General features: G+C 44.6%; 1 protein-coding gene across 1 annotated transcript; it reads left to right on the top strand.

Moving 5' to 3' along the window:
• Positions 1-4,052: 4,052 nt before the first annotated feature.
• On the top strand, positions 4,053-20,357 carry LOC110510685. Its single transcript, XM_036934184.1, has 17 exons — positions 4,053-4,161; positions 6,055-6,221; positions 6,323-8,246; positions 8,330-8,503; positions 8,583-8,756; positions 9,020-9,193; positions 9,638-9,684; positions 9,821-10,370; positions 12,474-12,517; positions 13,001-13,038; positions 13,532-13,596; positions 13,729-13,943; positions 14,132-14,388; positions 14,546-14,674; positions 18,795-18,921; positions 18,997-19,026; positions 19,926-20,357. Exons 1-17 carry the CDS (start codon positions 4,091-4,093, stop codon positions 20,258-20,260), a joined length of 4,521 nt encoding a protein of 1,506 aa, XP_036790079.1. The 5' UTR covers positions 4,053-4,090; the 3' UTR covers positions 20,261-20,357.
• The last annotated feature ends 810 nt before the right edge of the window (positions 20,358-21,167 follow it).

The following is a 21,167-nucleotide window of genomic DNA, read 5'->3' as shown; positions in this document are numbered from 1 at the left end:
AGTTTTGAGGACCAAATAACGAAACACATTCAGGAACAAGAACTGGCAACGTCACTAAAATTCATAACATCTGGAAAATACAAACGTTTTGGCCAAAGAATTAAGTGGGCGTTTTTCTTTTTTTCAATAACTAGTATTTAAATGATTAGATCAACTGTTTGTTTTTTACGCACTACAAAGCCTTGACAAGAATGACGCGCTCGGCCCACTATTTATTGTTTCTGCAGTAAGGATTCACCCTCTTCAGAGAATTATTGTGTAACTTATCTGCAGGTAATCGTTGTTTTGAGCTCAAAAAGCACCTCGTAGCTGTATGTAAACCAGGGAGCGAAATGAGCAGCTCTTTCACCGATGCAATTCGGTTACCGACGTTCACCAAAAAGATCCGTTCAAAAACAACCTGTCGTTATCGAACGACCCATCACTAGTTGAAACGGGAAATATTTGTATAAGGAAGTAGAGGAAGTAACGGACGTTATCGTCGAAGAAACATGTTTCAGAGGTTTGTAGCTTTCTTTTACAATGTAATGTAGAAAAGTATTTTTGAGAAGTTAGTTCATCATAAAGAGAGAGATGATTTAGGGTTTAGGACATCCGCCAAGTTAATACAATATTTATTTAAACGTTCAAGAATGATTATTTTAGGTTTATTTACGTTGGTATTGATTCATAGTGATTAGCCTAATCAATAAGATCCAATGTGATGTGAGAAAGGCTACAGGGCTATGAGGTATGGTATTGTTGTTATAGGCTACAGGGCTATGAGGTATGGTTTTATTGTTATAGGCTACAGGGCTATGAGGTATGGTATTATTGTTATAGGCTACAGGGCTATGAGGTATGGTATTATTGTTATAGGCTACAGGGCTATGAGGTATGGTATTATTGTTATCGGTGATTGACAGCACATTAAGGTGATTATTATCTGAGGAAACTGGCTCACTTTCACTTCCCGAAAGAAGACATCGGAATTATGTATATTATGTATAGCTGTCAATAAGTAAAATAGTCTGCCTCGTCAAGTAAATGTGACGTTCAACAATGTGCGTAGGAACTATTTAAGTGTAGGGCTAAATCACATGTCAACTTTAAAGCTTTCTGGTGACAGATGAGGAAGGCAGTGGTCTGTTTGACGAACTGCAGATGCGCTCGAAATACGTCACCGGCTCATCTATGCGCGTTTTGAACCCCGGGCTGAATCATCACAACAACTTTTCTCAGAATGAAAACCCCGGTGCGCCGGGCGAGATAAACTGATCGCACCTCAAGTGAACTCAAGCAGAACATGAGTCTCTTCACTAAACCAGGGATGTGCAACTGGCGGCCCGCAACCAATAATAATAATAAAAACATTGTTTTGGAACTCAGTCTGGGTCTCAACTTCCTGTTGACCGTTAGATTAATAGAAAACACATGGTGCAGTTTGTAAATGTGGTTGAGCATCAGCAGTCAGTCTATTAGCCCATGTTAGCTGCATGTTTTTAGATTGGTAAATTAGTCTAGCGGCTAAACTTGTAGTAAGCATGGTTGAATTACCAACCGGGGTGGGTCCCATTGATCATCAGTTAACATATTAAAAACTGTTAACATTTACCTCCACTCTATGGCAACATGTCCCCATGGCAACATGAGTAGGATTATCTGTAAATCTGAAAATGTTTTCTCCTGACCCATGGGGGTGTATGGATGTGGGTATGCAGACCCACGAGACACTGAGGCCCCTCATGATGACTGACATTTTTTTGTGGCCCCCACCTTATCAATATTCTCCATCCCTGCACTAAATGATAAGGAGAGGGAACTACCTGAATTTGTCCAATAGAAACTCTCGTTGTTGAAACATTTTGCTCTCCTACCACATTAATTATCCTAACCTGCCACGTTAATTATCCTAACCTGCCACGTTAATTATCCTAACCTACGACGTTAATAATCCTAACCTGCCACATTAGTCATCCTAACCTGCCACGTTAATTATCCTTAATCTGAGGTAATGGTTAGGCACAAGGTTAGCAGTGTGGTTAAGGTCAGGTTTAAAACCTGTTTGGGATAGGGGGCAGCATTTTCATGTTTGGATGAAAAGCGTGCCCAGAGTAAACATCCTGCTACTCAGGCCCAGAAGCTAATATATGCATATTATTAGTTGTATTGGATAGAAAACAATCTGAAGTTTCTAAAACTGTTTGAATGATGTCTGTGAGTATAACAGAACTCATATGGCAGGCGAAAACCTGAGAAAAATCCTACCAGGAAGTTGGAAATCTGAGGTTTGTAGTTTTTCAACTCATTGCCTATCGAAAATACATGTTATATGTTATTGTTATTATAAATACAATATAATATGGTCATAATAGTTTATAGGTCATAATAGTTTGTAGGCCATAATAGTTTGTAGGACAAACCATTCAGACGCTACATAAGATTTTGTGAGAAAAACGATTTTCGGGATGTCTCGTGGTCTGACAAACACCGTTGAAGCTCTGCCATCTTCAACCGCAGATGCGGAAGGGCGATATCGACGGATTCATAGACGAAGCTATGGATGCAAGGACTGACCAGACATTATATCAACGTTAAATTACAGTTTTAACCATGTTTTAAGGCTACGGTGATTGTTTACAAACATTGGAGTAAAACACGCTTATATTTTGGGTTCTGATGCAGTACGACAGTTGAACTGAACTCATGAGGCATTTGTAAGTTCTATTCTTCAAGAATGGATAAGTATTGTCACGAATTGGCTCAAAGCCCGTAACAAAAGGGAGACAACGTGGAGATAAGGAGTAAGAAAACATATATTTATTAAATAAAGTAAACGAAGTTCAAGATACAATGGTAATGGTGTAATCAGTCATGTAAGTCAGTGTTTTGCATGAATGTGATAATGCAGGGTGTTGAAAGGTGCCAAAGCAAACAACCAAAAACCACCAAGATACACAACAAAATCCAAAAGGTGTCTGCATGGAGTGTCCTCCAAGAATGGGGAAGTGGTGTATTTGTCCTTGGAGACAGTGGACCCAGGTGTGTCTGCATGGAGTCTCCTCCAAGAATGGGGAAGTGGTGTATTTGTCCTTGGACACACCGGGCCCAGGTGTTCCCCATGTAGCTGACGACCCTCCAAACTCCGCCCACCGGCATCCTAATAAGGAAACGAGAACAAAGAGAGAATACGGCAGACAGAGTGGGAGGGTCGTCACAGTATACAGTATATCATTAATTCATAAGTCCAAAAATGGATGTAGCAACTAAGGATTCTAGCTTTAAAGACCCAAAGCAGGCATGTTTATATCAATATCAAATCATTTCTGGTTAACAATTAATGAAGTACTTTGCTGTAATGGATTTCCCCCCAAAAATGGTCTGTTATGGAATCAGGGGATCCAACCAGGTAGACTAGCTGTTGTTATGTAGTCAGGGGATCCAACCAGGTAGACTAGCTGTTGTTATGGAGTCAGGGGATCCAACCAGGTAGACTAGCTGTTGTTATGGAGTCAGGGGATCCAACCAGGTAGACTAGCTGTTGTTATGGAGTCATGGGATCCAACCAGGTAGACTAGCTGTTGTTGTGGAATCAGCAAATGGGGATCCAACCAGGTAGACTAGCTGTTGTTATGGAGTCAGGGGATCCAACCAGGTAGACTAGCTGTTGTTATGGAGTCAGGGGATCCAACCAGGTAGACTAGCTGTTGCTATGAAGTCAGGGAATCCAACCAGGTCGACTAACTGTTGTTATGGAGTCAGCTAATGGGGATCCAACCAGGTAGACTAGCTGTTATTATGGAGTCAGGGGATCCAACCAGGTAGACTAGCTGTTGTTATGGAGTCAGGGGATCCAATCAGGTAGACTAGCTGTTGTTGTGGAATCAGCAAATGGGGATCCAAGTCAAATCAAATGAATATTGGACTGTGTATCTTTAATAACATATTGGACTGTGTATCTTTAATAACATATTGGACTGTGTATCTTTAATAACATAGTGGACTGTGTATCTTTAATAACATAGTGAACTGTGTATCTTTAATAACATAGTGGACTGTGAGTAATATGAGTCTCTCTGGGGAGAGAGAGGAGGAGACCACGGCCTCTAAAATGAGTCTCTCTGGGGAGAGAGAGGAGGGGACCACTGACTCTAAAATGACTCAAGACACCAGTTCTAAGTGGTAAGAGATTAAATGTAAAATACACATTTCTCTTAAAGATATAAAACTAAAGGGAAAAGTGTTCCCAAATTATATCAAATGTAGGTCTACAGTCGTGGCCAAAAGTTTTGAGAATGACACAAATATTAGTTTTCACAAAGTCTGCTGCCTCAGTGTCTTTAGATATTTTTGTCAGATGTTACTATGGAATACTGAAGTATAATTACAAGCATTTCATAAGTGTCAAAGGCTTTTATTGACAATTACATGAAGTTGATGCAAAGAGTCAATATTTGCAGTGTTGACCCTTCTTTTTCAAGACCTCTGCATTCCACCCTGGCATGCTGTCAATTAACTTCTGGGCCACATCCTGACTGATGGCAGCCCATTCTTGCATAATCAATGCTTGGAGTTTGTCAGAATTTGTGGGGTTTTGTTTGTCCACCCACCTGTTGAGGATTGACCAGAAGTTCTCAATGGGATTAAGGTCTGGGGAGTTTCCTGGCCATGGACCCAAAATATTGATCTGTTTTTTCTTCCCCGAGCCACTTCGTTATCACTTTTGCCTTATGGTAAGGTGCTCCATCATGCTGGAAAAGGCATGGTTCGTCAGAACGATTGGGATTGTCTCTGTTGTTGTTTTTATTGTTTTGTTTAAAAATCATTGAAGTGGACAGTTTATTAGGTCATCTAGTACCCCCCGTTTCTGGATGGTTGGGAGAAGTTGCTCTCAGAGAATGTGTTGGTACCATTCTTTATTCATGGCTGTGTTCTTAGGCAAAATTGTGAATGAGCCCATTCCCTTGGCTGAGAAGCAACCCCACACATGAATGGTCTCAGGATGCTTTACTGTTGGCATGACACAGAACTGATGGTAGCGCTCACCTTGTCTTCTCCGGACAAGCTTTTTTCTGGATGCCCCAAACAATCGGAAAGGGGATTCATCAGAGAAAATGACTTTACCCCAGCCCTCAGCAGTCCAATCCCTGTACCTGTTGCAGAATATCAGTCTGTCCCTGACTTTTTTCCTGGAGAGAAGTGGCTTCTTTGCTGCCCTTCTTGACACCAGGTCATCCTCCAAAAGTCTTCACCTCACTGTGCGTGCAGATGCACTCACACCTGCCTGCTGCCATTCCTGAGCAAACTCTGTACTGGTGGTGCCCCGATTCTACAGCTGAATCAACTTTAGGAGACGGTCCTGGCGCTTGCTGGACTTTGGGAGCCCTGAAGCCTTCTTCACAACAATTGAACCGCTCTCCTTGAAGCTCTTGATTATCCGATAAATGGTTGATTTAGGTGCGATCTTACTGGCAGCAATATCCTTGCCCGTGAATCCCTTTTTTTGTGCAAAGCAATGATGACAGCACGTGTTTCCTTGCAGGTAACCATGGTTGACAGAGGAAGAACAATGATTCCAAGCACAACCCTCATTTTGAAGCTTCCAGTCTGTTATTCAAACTCAATCAGCATGACAGTGTGATCTACAGCCTTATCCTCATCAACACTCGCACCTGTGTTAAGAAGAGAATCACTGACATGATGTCAGCTGGTCCTTTTGCGGCAGGGCTGAAATGCAGTGGAAATGTTTTTTGGGGGATTCAGTTCATTTGCATGGCAAAGAGGGGCTTTGAAAATCATCTGATCACTCTTCATAACATTCTGTGGTATATGCAAATTGCCAACATACAAACTGAGGCAGCAGACTTTGTGAAAATTAATATTAATTCTCAAAACTTTTGGCCATGACTGTACATCATTCATTTAAAAGGCCAAAAATTGATTTACCAATTGCAGACTGTAGCTTTATAAGAAACATCAGGCCTTCTAGAAGTTCCGCTATACAGTTGTTAAAATGAAGTAGATGAGGATTTGATGTGATATTGATGAGGTGTTCTCTCTCCCTGTTTTGTTCAGTGTCCAGAAGCCCAGAGCAGAGTCCCCTACAACCAGCCTGCTATCAATGAAGAGTGATCAGCCACCTGCTTTCAGCCAGGAACCATTACCAGATGACAATAAGGAAGTGGAGAGTTTGGACAGTGAGGATGTATTAAATATCACACACAACCTTCTGGACAGAAGAAGTAAGACTGTGTTTCATACAATATCACAAAGAACGGTACAAAGGCCCTTATAAAACACACACACAAACTTATGAGTCCCAACTCTCATTGTTTTCCTACAGGTCAAACTCTGCTGACAGTCCAACAAGACGTTAAGGCTAAACTGAAACACAAGTATCAACACATTGGAATTGGACACCATGGAAATCAAAGTTTGTTCAAGGACATCTACACAGAGCTCTACATCACAGAGGGTGGAAGTGGAGGGCTCAATAATGAACATGAGGTTAGACAGATAGAGATGTCATCCAAGAAACTAACCACACAAGAGACACAAATCAAATGCAACGACATCTTCAAGCCTTTACCTGGACAAGACAAACCAATCAGAACTGTACTGACCAAAGGAATCGCTGGCATTGGAAAAACATTCTCTGTGCAGAAGGTCATCCTTGACTGGGCAGAGGGAAAAGCAAATCAGGACGTTCATTTCATGTTTCCTCTTCCTTTCCGTGATCTGAACCTGAAAAAGGACCAATACAGTCTGATGCAACTTCTTTCCCACTACTTCTCAGAGCTGAAAGAGATTGACAGCATTGAAGATGGTGAAACCAAAACTGTTTTCATTTTTGATGGTCTGGATGAGTGTCGACTTCCTCTAGACTTCAAAAACAATGAGAAATGCTGTGATGTCACGGAGCCAACCTCAGTGGACGTGCTGCTGACAAATCTCATCAAGGGGAATCTGCTTCCCTCTGCTCTCATCTGGATAACCTCAAGGCCTGCAGCAGCCAATCAGATCCCTCCTGAGTGTGTTGACCAGATGACAGAGGTACGAGGGTTCAATGATCCACAGAAGGAGGAGTATTTCAGGAAGAAAATCACAGATCAGAATCTGGCCAATGAAATCATCAAACACATGAAGACATCAAGGAGCCTCCACATCATGTGCCACATGCCAGTCTTCTGTTGGATATCAGCCACTGTCCTTGAGATGATGCTGAAAGAGGCAGAGAAGGATGAAGTCCCCAAAACTCTGACCCAGATGTACTCACACTTCATGATCCAAATCATTGTGGAGAACAGGAAGTACAACAAAGCCACAGAGACAAACCCAAAGGAACTGTCTCAGTCAGACAAAGAGATGATCCTGAAACTGGCAAAGCTGGCTTTCCAACAGCTGCAGAAGGGCAACCTGATCTTCTATGAGGAGGACCTGAGAGAGTGTGGCCTTGATGTCACAGAGGCATCAGAGTACTCAGCATTGTGTACAGAGATCTTTAAAGAAGAATCTGGGCTGTACCAAGACAAGGTCTACAGCTTTGTGCATCTGAGCATTCAAGAGTTTCTAGCAGCAGTGCATGCTTTAGAAACATGTCTGTGCAAGAAGGAAAATGTTTTCTCCCCCAAAGCAGTCACTAAGGGTCAAGATTATTATGAAAACAGCCGATTCAAATTCTGGTCGTGCAAGTTGAAGCCTGACAAGTTGACGTCAATCGATGATAATGATTCCGATGATGATGATTCCGATGAAGACAAAAAGGATGACAATGATAAAGAGGAGTCAATCCAGTTGTCTGACTTACACAGGAGAGCAGTGGACCAGGCCTTGAAGAGTGAGATTGGACACCTGGACCTGTTCCTCTGCTTCCTTCTGGGTCTCTCACTGGCGTCCAATCAGAATCTGTTACGAGGCCTTCTGACACAGACAGGATGTACCACACAGACCAATGAGGAAACAGTTGAGAGAACAGTCAAGTACCTTACAGACAACATCAAGGAGGAATCCTCACCAGAAAGGATCATCAACTTGTTCCACTGTCTGAATGAACTTGGTGCCAACTCTCTTGTTGAAGACATGCAGACCTCCCTGCATTCAGGAACTCTTTCAAAAACAAGACTAAAACCTGACCAATGTTCAGCCCTGGCCTACCTGTTACTGATGTCAGAGGAGGTGCTGGAGGAGTTTGACCTGAAAACATACAACACATCAGAGAAAGGTTATCAGAGGTTGCTGTCGGTAGTGAGAACCTGCAAGAGAGCACTGTAAGTTCTGTTATTGAGTTGATGTATACAGTATCATTATAATGAAGGATTTGTATATCTAACAGATTATCTCCTCTCTCCAGACTGGAAAGCTGTAAACTCACATATAAATCCTGTGAGACTCTGACCTCAGCTCTGCAGACACCAAACTCCCCCCTGAGAGAACTGGACCTCAGCTACAATGCCCTGGGAGACAGAGGAGTGGAGCTGCTCTGTGTTGGACTAACCAGTCCACTCTGCAACATAAAGACACTAGTGTGAGTTTAATATCTTCAGTATGAGTTATTATGTGGATGTTTTAAAGATGTGTTAATCATGTGTTCTTCTGCCCTCTAGTCTAGGTCAGTGTGGTCTGACAGAGGGTTGCTGTTCAGATCTGGCCTCAGTCCTGAGTTCACCCAACTCACAACTGAAACAACTGGAGCTGAGAGACAATGACCTGCAGGACTCAGGAGTTACACTGCTGTCTGCTGGACTGGTGGATCCAGACTGTAAACTACACACACTGGGGTAAGTACAGCTGTTTCAGTCAGGTTGGTACTGAGCTGAGTTACACTGCTGTCTGCTGTACTGGAGGATCCAGACTGTAAACTACACACACTGGGGTGAGTACAGCTGTTTCAGTCAGGTGGGTAATGAGCTTATTAAAACAAATTATCAGAAAATCTTATTTTTTATCACATTGTTTGTGTCATGGACAAATGTATTGGTGTCCTACAAGATGATTGACACCAGTACATCAACCTAGACAGCTGTTGTGTGTCTCTCTGTAGGCTGTCTGGCTGTCTGGTCACAGAGGAGGGCTGTGCTGCTCTGTCTTCAGCTCTGAGGTCAAACCCCTCCCACCTGAAAGAGCTGGACCTGAGCTACAATCACCCAGGAGACTCTGCAGGGGGACTGCTTTCAACTGCTCTGGTGGATCCCACATATAAACTGATGAAGCTGAAGTAAGTCAGAATAGATGTCCTAATAGTGTGAGCAGTGGTTGTGTCATACTGTATGTAGTGTATTAGGGTCAGTAACATGAGGACATGATGGTAGAATTAAGGGGACGTTTACCCAGCAGGCTGACCAATCCAACACAGCATACATCATCACCACATGAATACTCTTCTTCTGCATCTCTGATATCCTGTTGGAATTTTACTCTGTTCTGTATGCAGTAGGTAGCATAGAATACCTGTATGTCTCTAGTACAAATTGTACTCTGTTCTGTACGCAGTAGGTAGGATAGAATACCTGTATGTCTCTAGTAATGAATTGTACTCTGTTCTGTATGCAGTAGGTAGGATAGTAATGAACTGGGATAGTGCACCAGAACACAACAATATGGTTTAAATGTTGACTGCTTTATTAGGTCTTTGTCAGTCAATAACCTGTTTCTCCTACAGTGTGGATCATGTTGGAGAGTGCAGGCTGAAATCAGGGCTGAGGAAATGTAAGTCTCTTCAATCCTAATTAACGGTATATTCAGAACTATAGTAACATAGTAACTAATCAATACTTGTTCTGTACCTACAAAACAACATTTTATGTGAAGATGTGGTTTGATTAAACTCTCCTTTCATCTACAGATGCCTGTCATCTCACCCTGGACCCAGATACAGCACACCCACACCTGAGACTGTCTGAGGGGAACAGGAAGGTGACACGGGTGTTGAAGGAGCAGCATTATGAAGACCATCCAGACAGATTTGATTGTCATTGCCAAGTTGTATGCAGTGAAGTCATTTCTGGATGTCGTTATTACTGGGAGGTGGACAGGGATGGTGACATGGCTGACATTGGTGTGGTGTACAAAGGAATGAAGAGGAAGGGACGGGAGGATGACAGTTGGATTGGACTCAATAGGAAGTCCTGGTGTTTATACTGCTATGATAGTGCTTATGAATTTATCCATGCTGGAGTCAGCAGATCCATCTCTGGTCGTTATTCTCACAGAGTTGGAGTATATCTGGACTGGCCAGCTGGTACTTTGTCCTTCTATAGTGTGTCCTCCTCTGGTACACTGACACACCTTCACACAGAACACACCACATTCACTGAACCCCTCTATCCTGGATTTGGGGTTTACTCCTCCTCCTCAGTGACCCTGTGTCAGATAGATGACCAACACATTCAGAGGTGAGTCATAGCAATGTTTCATCATTTGTTTTCCCCTGGAATCATTTCTACAGTTAGATTAGTAGTAGTGGTGTTTTTTACTGTGTTCTCTTGGACCAACAGACAGTTAGATGTGGCACAAGCTCAGTGTTTTATGAGGGGGACGTATGTGTGTGGAGGTTGATACCTGGTGACTTCACATCTCTAGGGTGGTATGTAACTCGTGATACCTGGTGACTTCACATCTCTAGGGGGGGTGTAACTCATGATACCTGGTGACTTCACATCTCTAGGGGGGAATGTAACTCATGATACCTGGTGACTTCACATCTCTAGGGGGAATGTAACTCATGATACCTGGTGACATAATCTCTAGGGGGGAATGTAACTCATGATACCTGGTGACTTCACATCTCTAGGGGGGATGTAACTCATGATACCTGGTGACGTCATCTCTAGGGGGGTATGTAACTCATGATACCTGGTGACTTCATTTCTAGGTGGGAATGTAACTCATGATACCTGGTGACTTCACATCTATAAGCAATGTCCACCTGAGGGATCCTGAGTGTCGCAGACCAGGGTTTGATCCCGGGCTGTATCGCAACCGGCCGTGAGGGCGGCGCACAATTGGCCTAGCGTTGTCTGGGTTAGGGGAGGGTCTGGGGTAGGGGAGGGTTTGGCTGGGGTAGGGGAGGGTCTGAGGTATGGGAGGGTTTGGCTGGTGTAGGGGAGGTTCTGGGGTAGGGGAGGATCTGGCTGGGGTAGGGGAGGTTCTGGGGTAGGGGAGGGTGTGGCTGGGGTGGGGGAGGCTCTGGGGTAGGGGAGGGTCTGGGGTAGGGGAGGGTCTGGCTGGTGTAGGGGAGGCTCTGGCTGGGGTAGGGTAGGTTCTGGGGTAGGGGAGGGTCTGGGGTAGGGGATGCTCTGGCTGGGGTAGGGGAGGGTCTGGGATAGGGGAGGTTCTGGGGTAGGGGAGGGTCTGGGGTAGGGGAGGTTCTGGGGTAGGGGAGGGTCTGGCTGGGATAGGTGAGGTTCTGGGGTAGGGGAGGGTCTGGGGTAGGGTAGGTTCTGAGGTAGGGGAGGGTCTGGGGTAGGGGATGCTCTGGCTGGGGTAGGGGAGGGTCTGGGATAGGGGAGGTTCTGGGGTAGGGGAGGGTCTGGGGTAGGGGAGGTTCTGGGGTAGGGTAGGGTCTGGCTGGGATAGGTGAGGCTCTGGGGTAGGTGAGGCTCTGGGGTAGGGGATGTTCCGGGGTAGGGGAAGGTCTGGGGTAGGGGAGGTTCTGGGGTAGGGGAGGTTCTGGGGTAGGGGAGGGTCTGGGGTAGGGGAGGTTCTGGGGTAGGGGAGGGTCTGGGGTACGGGAGGTTCTGGGGTAGGGGAGGGTCTGGGGTAGGGGAGGTTCTGGCTGTTGTAGGCCGCCATTTTCAATAAGATATTTTTGTTATTGTTCTTATCTTATTGACTTGCCTAGTTAAATAATAAAATAATAATATAACTAAATATAATATATTTAGTTGAATCAGTCTATCCTTCTGCTTTACCAACACCAGAGACCATGGTGGAGAGAGTTGGACCAAGCCTGGACCTGAGAAAACCAGAGACCATGGTGGAGAGAGTTGGACCAAGCCTGGACCTGAGGACACCAGAGACCATGGTGGAGAGAGTTGGACCAAGCCTGGACCTGAGAACACCAGAGACCATGGTGGAGAGAGTTGTATCAAGTCTGGACCTGAGAACACCAGATACCATGGTGGAGAGAGTTGGACCAAGCCTGGACCTGAGGACACCAGAGACCATGGTGGAGAGAGTTGGACCAAGCCTGGACCTGAGAACACCAGAGACCATGGTGGAGAGAGTTGTATCAAGTCTGGACCTGAGAACACCAGATACCATGGTGGAGAGAGTTGGAACAAGCCTGGACCTGAGGACACCAGAGACCATGGTGGAGAGAGTTGGAACAAGCCTGGACCTGAGGACACCAGAGACCATGGTGGAGAGAGTTGGACCAAGCCTGGACCTGAGGACACCAGAGACCATGGTGGAGAGAGTTGGATCAAGCCTGAACCTGAGGACACCAGAGACCATGGTGGAGAGTGTTGTATCAAGCCTGGACCTGAGAACACCAGAGACCATGGTGGAGAGTGTTGTATCAAGTCTGGACCTGAGAAATGTGAGTAAACTAATTTAATTGTTTTAAAATCCAAATACGATGAAAACAATCATTACACTTGATTCCCAGGCAAGGAACACAATCATGATATATTTGGTCAAAACAAACTTAAAGGTATTGTCAGCGATATGACGTAGATGCACAAAGTAAATGGCATTGTGGGCCGATTTCCGCAACAACTAAGAGCTTTGTAACACGATGCTAAACTTCTTGGCTGACACTCTGTTAGAGAGTGAAGAGATCATCCTAGGATCTAGCAGAAATCAGACCCCAACATCTACAAAACACGGACCAGAACGATGTTGTTTCCTGCTTCCACAAACATTAATTAATATAACACTTATGTCAGATTATGGTATACTAATGAGTGTACATTCTGAGACTGTTGCTTAGTTTTATTCATTTTATTACAAGTCTATTTAATAATTATTAATTCATTATTACATGAGATTGTCCATTTTAAATAACTACTTTTGACTTCAGGGATTCCTCAGAGCTGTAAGACTTGTGACCATGTTGAGGTAAGTCATAATGTCAATTCTTACTTTTACATACCTGCAGTCTCAAAACCAGGTGTGTACTGACCAACCATTCATACTGGGATATAGACAGTCCTGTGTTCTGCTTTAGTAATATAAACACAGTCTCACAGCCAGGTGTGTACTGATCAACCATTCATGCTGGGATATAGACAGTCCTGTGTTGTGCTTGGAGGCATGCAGGATTTTAGCTGTTGTCATATTTTGTCATTAGACAGTTCAATTGATAAATCACCAGCATTTCATGTAACATTGATTAAATACATTAGTTATAGTGTCACGTTTTTATCAAGGTGGGTGGAATCAGGCGCAGAGAGCAGGTTTCAGTGATTCGACAGTTCATTCTCCGGAGCACAAAAAACACGGTCAACCCAACACACAGGGTGAATAATCCAAACACAGGATCAAAAGAGACAGGAGAATAAAACACAAGTACTAATACATATGTATTACTGACATGCTTGTCCTTGTTCAGGACTCCACACACTGGCATCAGATTGAACCCTTGACTTCCACTGTCCAGGGAGTGACAATGTTCAGGTAAAATAACTACTTTTAACATTTCATTCCACTTGCTATTGTATTTCCCCATTACCTTTGGGAATAGTCTTCTAATCCAACCTCTCCATTTGACCATTGACCCTCTCTACCACATCTTGTTGTTGCTCTCAGACACAGGACACCCAAAGGGAGTTATGAGTGCACAGTGTCTGGGCTCCGCTGGCTGTGTGAGAGAGATGTAATTCTGAAGTATCACTTCAGGAACTGGGAACCCTACAGTCAACTTCTGAAAGACATGCAGTACACACAAGGTGGTCCATTGCTGGACATCACTATGGAGTTAGGTGAACTGGAGGAAGTTCATCTGCCACACTTTGTCTGTTTAGGTAAAACCATGTAGAAATATTATTCAGAAAGACATTTCCATGTAACTGAGTTTCACTTCCTAAATTAATGAATGAACTATTCTGGGAGTTTGAGTTTACTGTGATCTGGTACTGCATATTCTTTGTATTTTAGTTGGATGAATAATACAATATTTGTCGTTCTGTCTCCTTTTTATGGTGTTGTTCAGGGACCAACCCTTCCCTGAGGAATGAGATGAAGATTCTTCATGTAGAGGAACATGGAGTGTCTTTAGAGGAAGTGCATGATGTCACCAGATTCCATGCTAAGATTCTCCATCCCAAGTTCTCAGCTATCTCTGTTATACTGAGATTACTGTCTTGGAACATAGATGTCCACTGTGAGCTGATGCTCTATCTGACAGTGATAAAGGAAAAACTAATTCAACGCCTATACCTGTTTCCCAGTGACCCCGGCCAGATACAGGTGAGGTACCATTATTATAGAGATGACCTTAAACTGTACCACTGGATAGTTATGTTGACACTCATTAAATGAAGATAAGTGTGTTGCTAGTTTTCTGAATAATGTTTGAATTAGACTATACATTGACTGGCTGGGCATTCCGTGCCTCGTTTCGCAGGCTGTGGAACAACAGGAAATAAAGTTTCAAGGGTCTAAAAGGATTCCCATCACAAGACCAGAGCGGTCCTTCAAACTGAATAGTTCCTTCAGACTGAACATTCCCTGTTCAACCTCCATCACTCCACCGGTACAGTTTTAGTAGACTAAGAACATGAATCTGACATTTAAGTCACATATCTCTCTCTCTCTCTGTCTCTGTTCATGCTGGCAGTGTTTGGTGCATGCTGGGTATTGTATGAGCGAGTGTGAGTGTTGTCTGGAGTTAGATCGCCTGTGGTTACTTTTCTGGGTGGTTTCCTTTTTGCCGCTGATTCAGGTTTTTTTCAGTGGTAGAATTAGATATATTTTATTTCTTGTTGAATTGTTTTGGTTGGCATGGCGACCCACATGGGGATGTCACTGGAGATGGGGATGGCAGTGGAGGAGATGCCCGGTACTAGTGATGTGGCACAGGAGGGGGTTCAGGTGGGGCTAGTCTCCCAGGCAGTGGAGGAGATGCCCGGTACTAGTGATGTGGCACAGGAGGGGGTTCAGGTGGAGCTAGTCTCCCAGGCAGTGGAGGAGATGCCCGGTACTAGTGATGTGGCACAGGAGGGGGTTCAGGTGGGGCTAGTCTCCCAGGCAGTGGAGGAGATGCCCGGTACTAGTGATGTGATACAGGAGGGGGTTCAGGTGGGGCTAGTCTCCCAGGTAGTGGAGGAGTTGCCCGGTACTAGTGATGTGGTACAGGAGGGGGTTCAGGTGGGGCTAGTCTCCCAGGTAGTGGAGGAGATGCCCGGTACTAGTGATGTGGTACAGGAGGGGGTTCAGGTGGAGCTAGTCTCCCAGGTAGTGGAGGAGATGCCCGGTACTAGTGTTGTGGTACAGGAGGGGGTTCAGGTGGGGCTAGTCTCCCAGGTAGTGGAGGAGATGCCCGGTACTAGTGATGTGGTACAGGATGGGGTTCAGGTGGGGCTAGTCTCCCAGGTAGTGGAGGAGATGCCCGGTACTAGTGATGTGGTACAGGAGGGGGTTCAGGTGGGGCTAGTCTCCCAGGCAGTGGAGGAGATGCCCGGTACTAGTGATGTGATACAGGAGGGGGTTCAGGTGGGGCTAGTCTCCCAGGTAGTGGAGGAGATGCCCGGTACTAGTGATGTGGTACAGGAGGGGGTTCAGGTGGGGCTAGTCTCCCAGGTAGTGGAGGAGATGCCCGGTACTAGTGATGTGGTACAGGAGGGGGTTCAGGTGGAGCTAGTCTCCCAGGTAGTGGAGGAGATGCCCGGTACTAGTGATGTGGTACAGGAGGGGGTTCAGGTGGAGCTAGTCTCCCAGGTAGTGGAGGAGATGCCCGGTACTAGTGTTGTGGTACAGGAGGGGGTTCAGGTGGGGCTAGTCTCCCAGGTAGTGGAGGAGATGCCCGGTACTAGTGATGTGGTACAAGTGGGGAGTGTTGAGAGGGATGTGGCAGAGGGGAGTCACGTGTCTGTGGCCTCAGTTGAGGAGGATATGGACATTTCTGATATGATAGCAGCTGGCGATGACTCAGTGGACAATCTAGGTAAATGGGTTTCTGGACCAGACTTTGGGGAAATCTGTTAAATTGGCTTGGGTATTAGAGGTAATAAAACAGAAACGGCTTCATGTAGTTTTTCAACAGGAGATACATGATGAGGCCAATGAGGTGGACTTGGGAATATGTTGGGAGGGGCAGCTTTTACACATGTTCTGCTGTTTGGGGTTTTAGGCTGGGTTTCCGTTCAGCACTTTGGGATATCAGCTGATGTACGAAGGGCTTTATAAATACATTTGATTTGATATACTCAGTCATGGTACTACTTTCAGTGCTGGGACGGCAATTTTGTTTTCCTCAGGCTTAAGGGTGACTGGTATCTAGAGATTGTCAAGGGTTGGGTTTTAGTGGTCAATGTTTTTTTTGTAATGTTTCTGCTCCTGATGAGGGTACAGAGCCTATTGCTGTATTTGATCAAGTAATGGAAACCTTAAGACAGCGTGGCTTCTTGTCTGTCTGGTCTACTAACTGAGTTTGAGCTTTCTGATGTGTGGAGTGTAAAGAATGCAAAAGTTAGTCAGTAAACATGGTTAAAAATTCATGAAGGTGGTGTCGGTGCAGCAAGGTTAGACAGGTTGTATGTATCTGATCACTTCTGTAGTAGTTAATGAAGGTGGTGTCGCTGCAGCAAGGTTAGACAGGTTGTATGTATCTGAGCTCTACTGTAGTATTTAATGAAGGTGGTGTCGGTGCAGCAAGGTTAGACAGGTTGTATTATCTGAGCTCTACTGTAGTAGTTAATGAAGGTGGTGTCGGTGCAGCAAGGTTAAACAGGTTGTATGTATCTGATCACTACTGCAGTAGGGTTGTAAGGTGACATTACTCCTGAGGGTTTTTCTGATCACCATATTGTTACTGTTGATATTCACTTGTCATGGTATTTCAACATGAAGATATTACATGACGCAATGTTTTGGGAAAGGTTTTTGGTGTTTTGGGAAAAATTGAGGGTTATTAATTTGAATTTTGAATCCTTGAGACAATGGTGGGTGGTTGGGAAGGCCCAAATACGTGTGTCTTGTCAACAGTATACTGCTCCGTCTAGTATTGAGTTAAAGAGACTATCAGGGCCCTTAAACAGGACATCACATCTATTGAATTGAAGTTGCTCACTCAGATGGACCCCGGAGCCCCTGGCATCAATGTTTTACAATCTGAGTTCTATAAGCACTGGGGTGCTACCCCAGCTGTCTATTGGGGGGGATTTTTATGAAGTGGTGTGTGAATCTTGTCATGAGTATTCTCTTCCTGTATCCTGTCAACGTGTTGTGCTTTCATTGTTGCAAAAGGGGGGGGATTTGGCCCTTTTAAAAAAAACTGCCAACTTGTTGCATTGCTGTGTGCAGAATTTTAAATGATATCTACGTGTCTCTCAAACAGGTATATAGAATGAAGAAGGCTTTTGATCGTGTGGACCACCATGTTTAAAACAATGAAAGCCTTTGGGTTTGGGGATGTTTTTTTTGTCTTGGATGAGTTTACTGTCTGCTGGGGCCTCGTGTATGGGGAGGGTGGGTTGAGCTGCCCCATCCCCATCCAAAGGGGCATCAGGCAGGGATGCCCAATTTCAGGACTGATATATTGTCTAAAGTTAAACTGTTACATTGGTGCCGTGACCCGGATCACTGGTTGCTGCGGAAAAGGAGGAGGTCAAAAGGGAGGTGAGTGTAACCGGTGTGAAATGGCTAGCTAGTTAGCGGTGGTGCGCGCTAATAGCATTTCAATCAGTGACGTCACTTGCTCTAAGACCTTGAAGTAGTGGTTCCCCTTGCTCTGCAAGGGCCACGGCTTTTGTGGGGCGATGGGTAACGATGCCAAGAGGGTGACTGTTGACGTGTGCAGAGCGTCCCTGGTTCGCGCCCAGGTTGGGGCGAGGGGATGGGTGTAAAGTCTAAACTGTTACACAAGGCCTGGTGGACATCTCTTCTTGGATCATGGCTTTCTGGCTTCATGCAGCCCAGAGACTGTTGTACTGTGACGGTTCTAGCTGGGTGGATACAGCCGACACATTGATGAGGAGAGCAGGCTGTTTGGCTTAGACAAGCAACTTTTCCTCTTAAAGCTGGAGGGGGGTGATTTGTCTGGCCTGACTCCATTCTATGAGTCTGTTATGCAGGCTTGGAGAGTTTCCTCTTGAAGCTGGAGGGGGGGTGATTTGTCTGGTCTGACTCCATTCTATAAGTCTGTTATACAGGCTTGGAGAGTTTTCACCATGTTGGGGATGGGTGTCCATTCTGTGCTGAGTCTAAAACTCTGACACATCTGTTCTTACAGTGTCCCAGGTTGGTCGAGATGATTGACCTGATCACTGGTTGGTTCTCAGCTCTGGGAGAGGTTTTTTCTTCCCAAATGTTTATATTTGGGACAAAGTACAGGTTTAGTAGAAGGGGTGTTGTTCTCTTACTTAACTTTGTGTCAGGGGCAGCTAAATTATCAATTTGATAGACATGAAAGAACAGTATTCGGGAACAGGGGACTGTGGACGTGGTGGGAATGCTGGAGGGGATGTTGGCAGCCAGACTGAGGGTTGAGTTTGCCTGTTACAAAATGGTTAACATTGATCTGTTTGAGTATATGGGGTATTTAGAGGCTGTTGTTTTTAGTTACTGTGGCGGAAGATTTGGTGTTGTGTTTTTAATTAATGTTTAACCATGTTTTTGTTTAACCTCTCTCGCTCTCTCTCCCTCCCTCCCCCCAGAGGATTCATCTCATACATAGAGACACCACACCAAGCTTTTTCAAGGTGGATATGGAAATTACAGGGATTGAGATGGAGTTAATCGGTGATGATGAGAGGATAGTATGGAAAGAAACTCTACAAAAATGTAGGAGAACATGTCAATCACAACTTTTTCTGACAGATACTATTTAGTGATATAACCAATGTATGTTTCTTTCAGATGAATTCATCACTGAAACCCATTCAACTAGTAAGTAAACATGAGAGATACAAACCAATGACTTGAGGGTCAGTCAACATGGTTTACTGTAGGACCCGGACTAGTCCTGATTATAAAAGACTGTCTTCAAGAACAATGACATCTCCTCCAGGACTTGATGTAGATTAGCCTGGTTCTGAATGACCCAATAACATCTCCTCCAGGACTTGATGTAGATTAGCCTGGTTCTGAATGTCCCAATGACATCTCCTCCAGGACGTGATGTAGATTAGCCTGGTTCTGAATGCCCCAATGACATCTCCTCCAGGACTTGATGGAGATTAGCCTGGTTCTGAATGCCCCAATAACATCTCCTCCAGGACTTGATGTAGATTATCCTGGTTCTGAATGCCCCAATGACATCTCCTCCAGGACTTGATGTAGATCAGCCTGGTTCTGAATGCCCCAATGACATCTCCTCCAGGAGTTGATGTAGATTAGCCTGGTTCTGAAAGCCCCAATGACATCTCCTCCAGGACTTGATGTAGATTAGCCTGGTTCTGAATGCCCCAATGACATCTCCTCCAGGACGTGATGTAGATTAGCCTGGTTCTGAATGCCCCAATGACATCTCCTCCAGGACGTGATGTAGATTAGCCTGGTTCTGAATGCCCCAATGACATCTCCTCCAGGACGTGATGTAGATTAGCCTGGTTCTGAATGCCCCAATGACATCTCCTTCAGGACGTGATGTAGATTAGCCTGGTTCTGAATGCCCCAGTCTGTTTTTCTATGTCTGTGAAACCGTCCCTAAATGTGAATATGTGATATGTTCAGGTCGTTATTGTAAAACAGAATGTTTTCTCAATACTTTTATTTTAGGAGTCTGCTTCTAAATGACTGAAATGTAAATGTACAAATGTAATTATTTTGTAACCTGACTCTCTCAGGTGCTGTGTTGGGGGCAGGAGGTCCGGCTGAAAGTAGTCTGACTGGTTCTGCAGAGCAGCAGCTGCGTTCTGTACGGACAGAGTTTGTGAAACGAGTATCAGGACCTGTCCTGGATGGTCTGCTGGACAGACTCCTGCAACACACAGTCATCAACCAGGAGGAAATGGAGTCAGTGAAGGTGATAGCTGAGAGGGCAGAGAAGGCACGTGACATCATCGACATGGTGTTGAGAAAAGGAACTGAGTCAAGTTACAGGATGATCAACTTATTTGGGGAACTGGACGCCTATCTTTGTTCACAGCTTCAGATCAACAGTGTTGGGGTACCAACATAATGGTAGAATGGGGACAGTATCAGTGTTGGGGTACCAACCCAATGGATAGTAACAGTGTTGGGGTACCAACCTAATGGTAGAATGGATAGTAACAGTGTTGGGGTACCAACCTAATGGTTGCATGGATAGTAACAGTGTTGGGGTACCAACCTAATGGTAGAATGGATAGTAACAGTGTTGGGGTACCAACCTAATGGTAGAATGGATAGTAACAGTGTTGGGGTACCAACCTAATGGTTGCATGGATACTAACAGTGTTGGGGTACCAACCTAATGGTAGAATGGATAGTAACAATGCTGGGGTATCAACCTAATGGTATAATGGATAGTAACAGTGTTGGGGTACCAACCTAATGGACAGTAACAGTGTTGGGGTATCAACCTAATGGTAGAATGGACAGTAACAGTGTTGGGGTACCAACCTAATGGTACCCCAACTATGCCACTTTACTCATCTCATATGTATATACTGTACTCGATCCATCTACTGCATCTTGCCTATGCCGTTCTGTAACCATCACTCATTCATATATCTTTATGTACATATTCTTTATCCCTTTACACTTGTGTGTATAAGGAAATAGTTGTGGAATTGTTAGGTTAGGTTATTACTTGTTGGTTATTACTGCATTGTCGGAACTAGAAGCACAATCATTTCGCTACACTCGCATTAACATCTGCTAACCATGTGTATGTGACAAATACATTTGATTTGATTTGGAATGGACAGTAACAGTGTTAGGGTATCAACCTAATGGTAGAATGGATAGTAACAGTGTTGGGGTGCCAACCTAATGGTAGAATGGACAGTAACAGTGTTGGGGTATCAACCTAATGGTAGAATGGATAGTAACAGTGTTGGGGTATCAACCTACTGGTAGAATGGGTAGTAACAGTGTTGGGGTAT

The sequence above is a fragment of the Oncorhynchus mykiss genome, chromosome 10 (genome assembly GCF_013265735.2).
Source record: "Oncorhynchus mykiss isolate Arlee chromosome 10, USDA_OmykA_1.1, whole genome shotgun sequence".
In the NCBI taxonomy this organism is placed as follows: Eukaryota; Metazoa; Chordata; class Actinopteri; order Salmoniformes; family Salmonidae; genus Oncorhynchus; species Oncorhynchus mykiss.
The sequence above is the reverse complement of the archived record's forward strand: the minus strand, read 5'-3'. Positions and strand labels throughout refer to the sequence as shown.

Excerpts from the sequence above, each read along its gene's own strand:
- LOC110510685 (XM_036934184.1), top strand. The coding sequence starts at position 4,091 with ATGAGTCTCTCTGGGGAGAGAGAGGAGGGGACCACTGACTCTAAAATG. Across the intron at positions 12,518-13,000 it reads CAAGTCTGGACCTGAGAAAT|GGATTCCTCAGAGCTGTAAG; the intron begins GTGAGTAAACTA and ends TTTTGACTTCAG. Across the intron at positions 18,922-18,996 it reads GAAAGAAACTCTACAAAAAT|ATGAATTCATCACTGAAACC; the intron begins GTAGGAGAACAT and ends TGTTTCTTTCAG.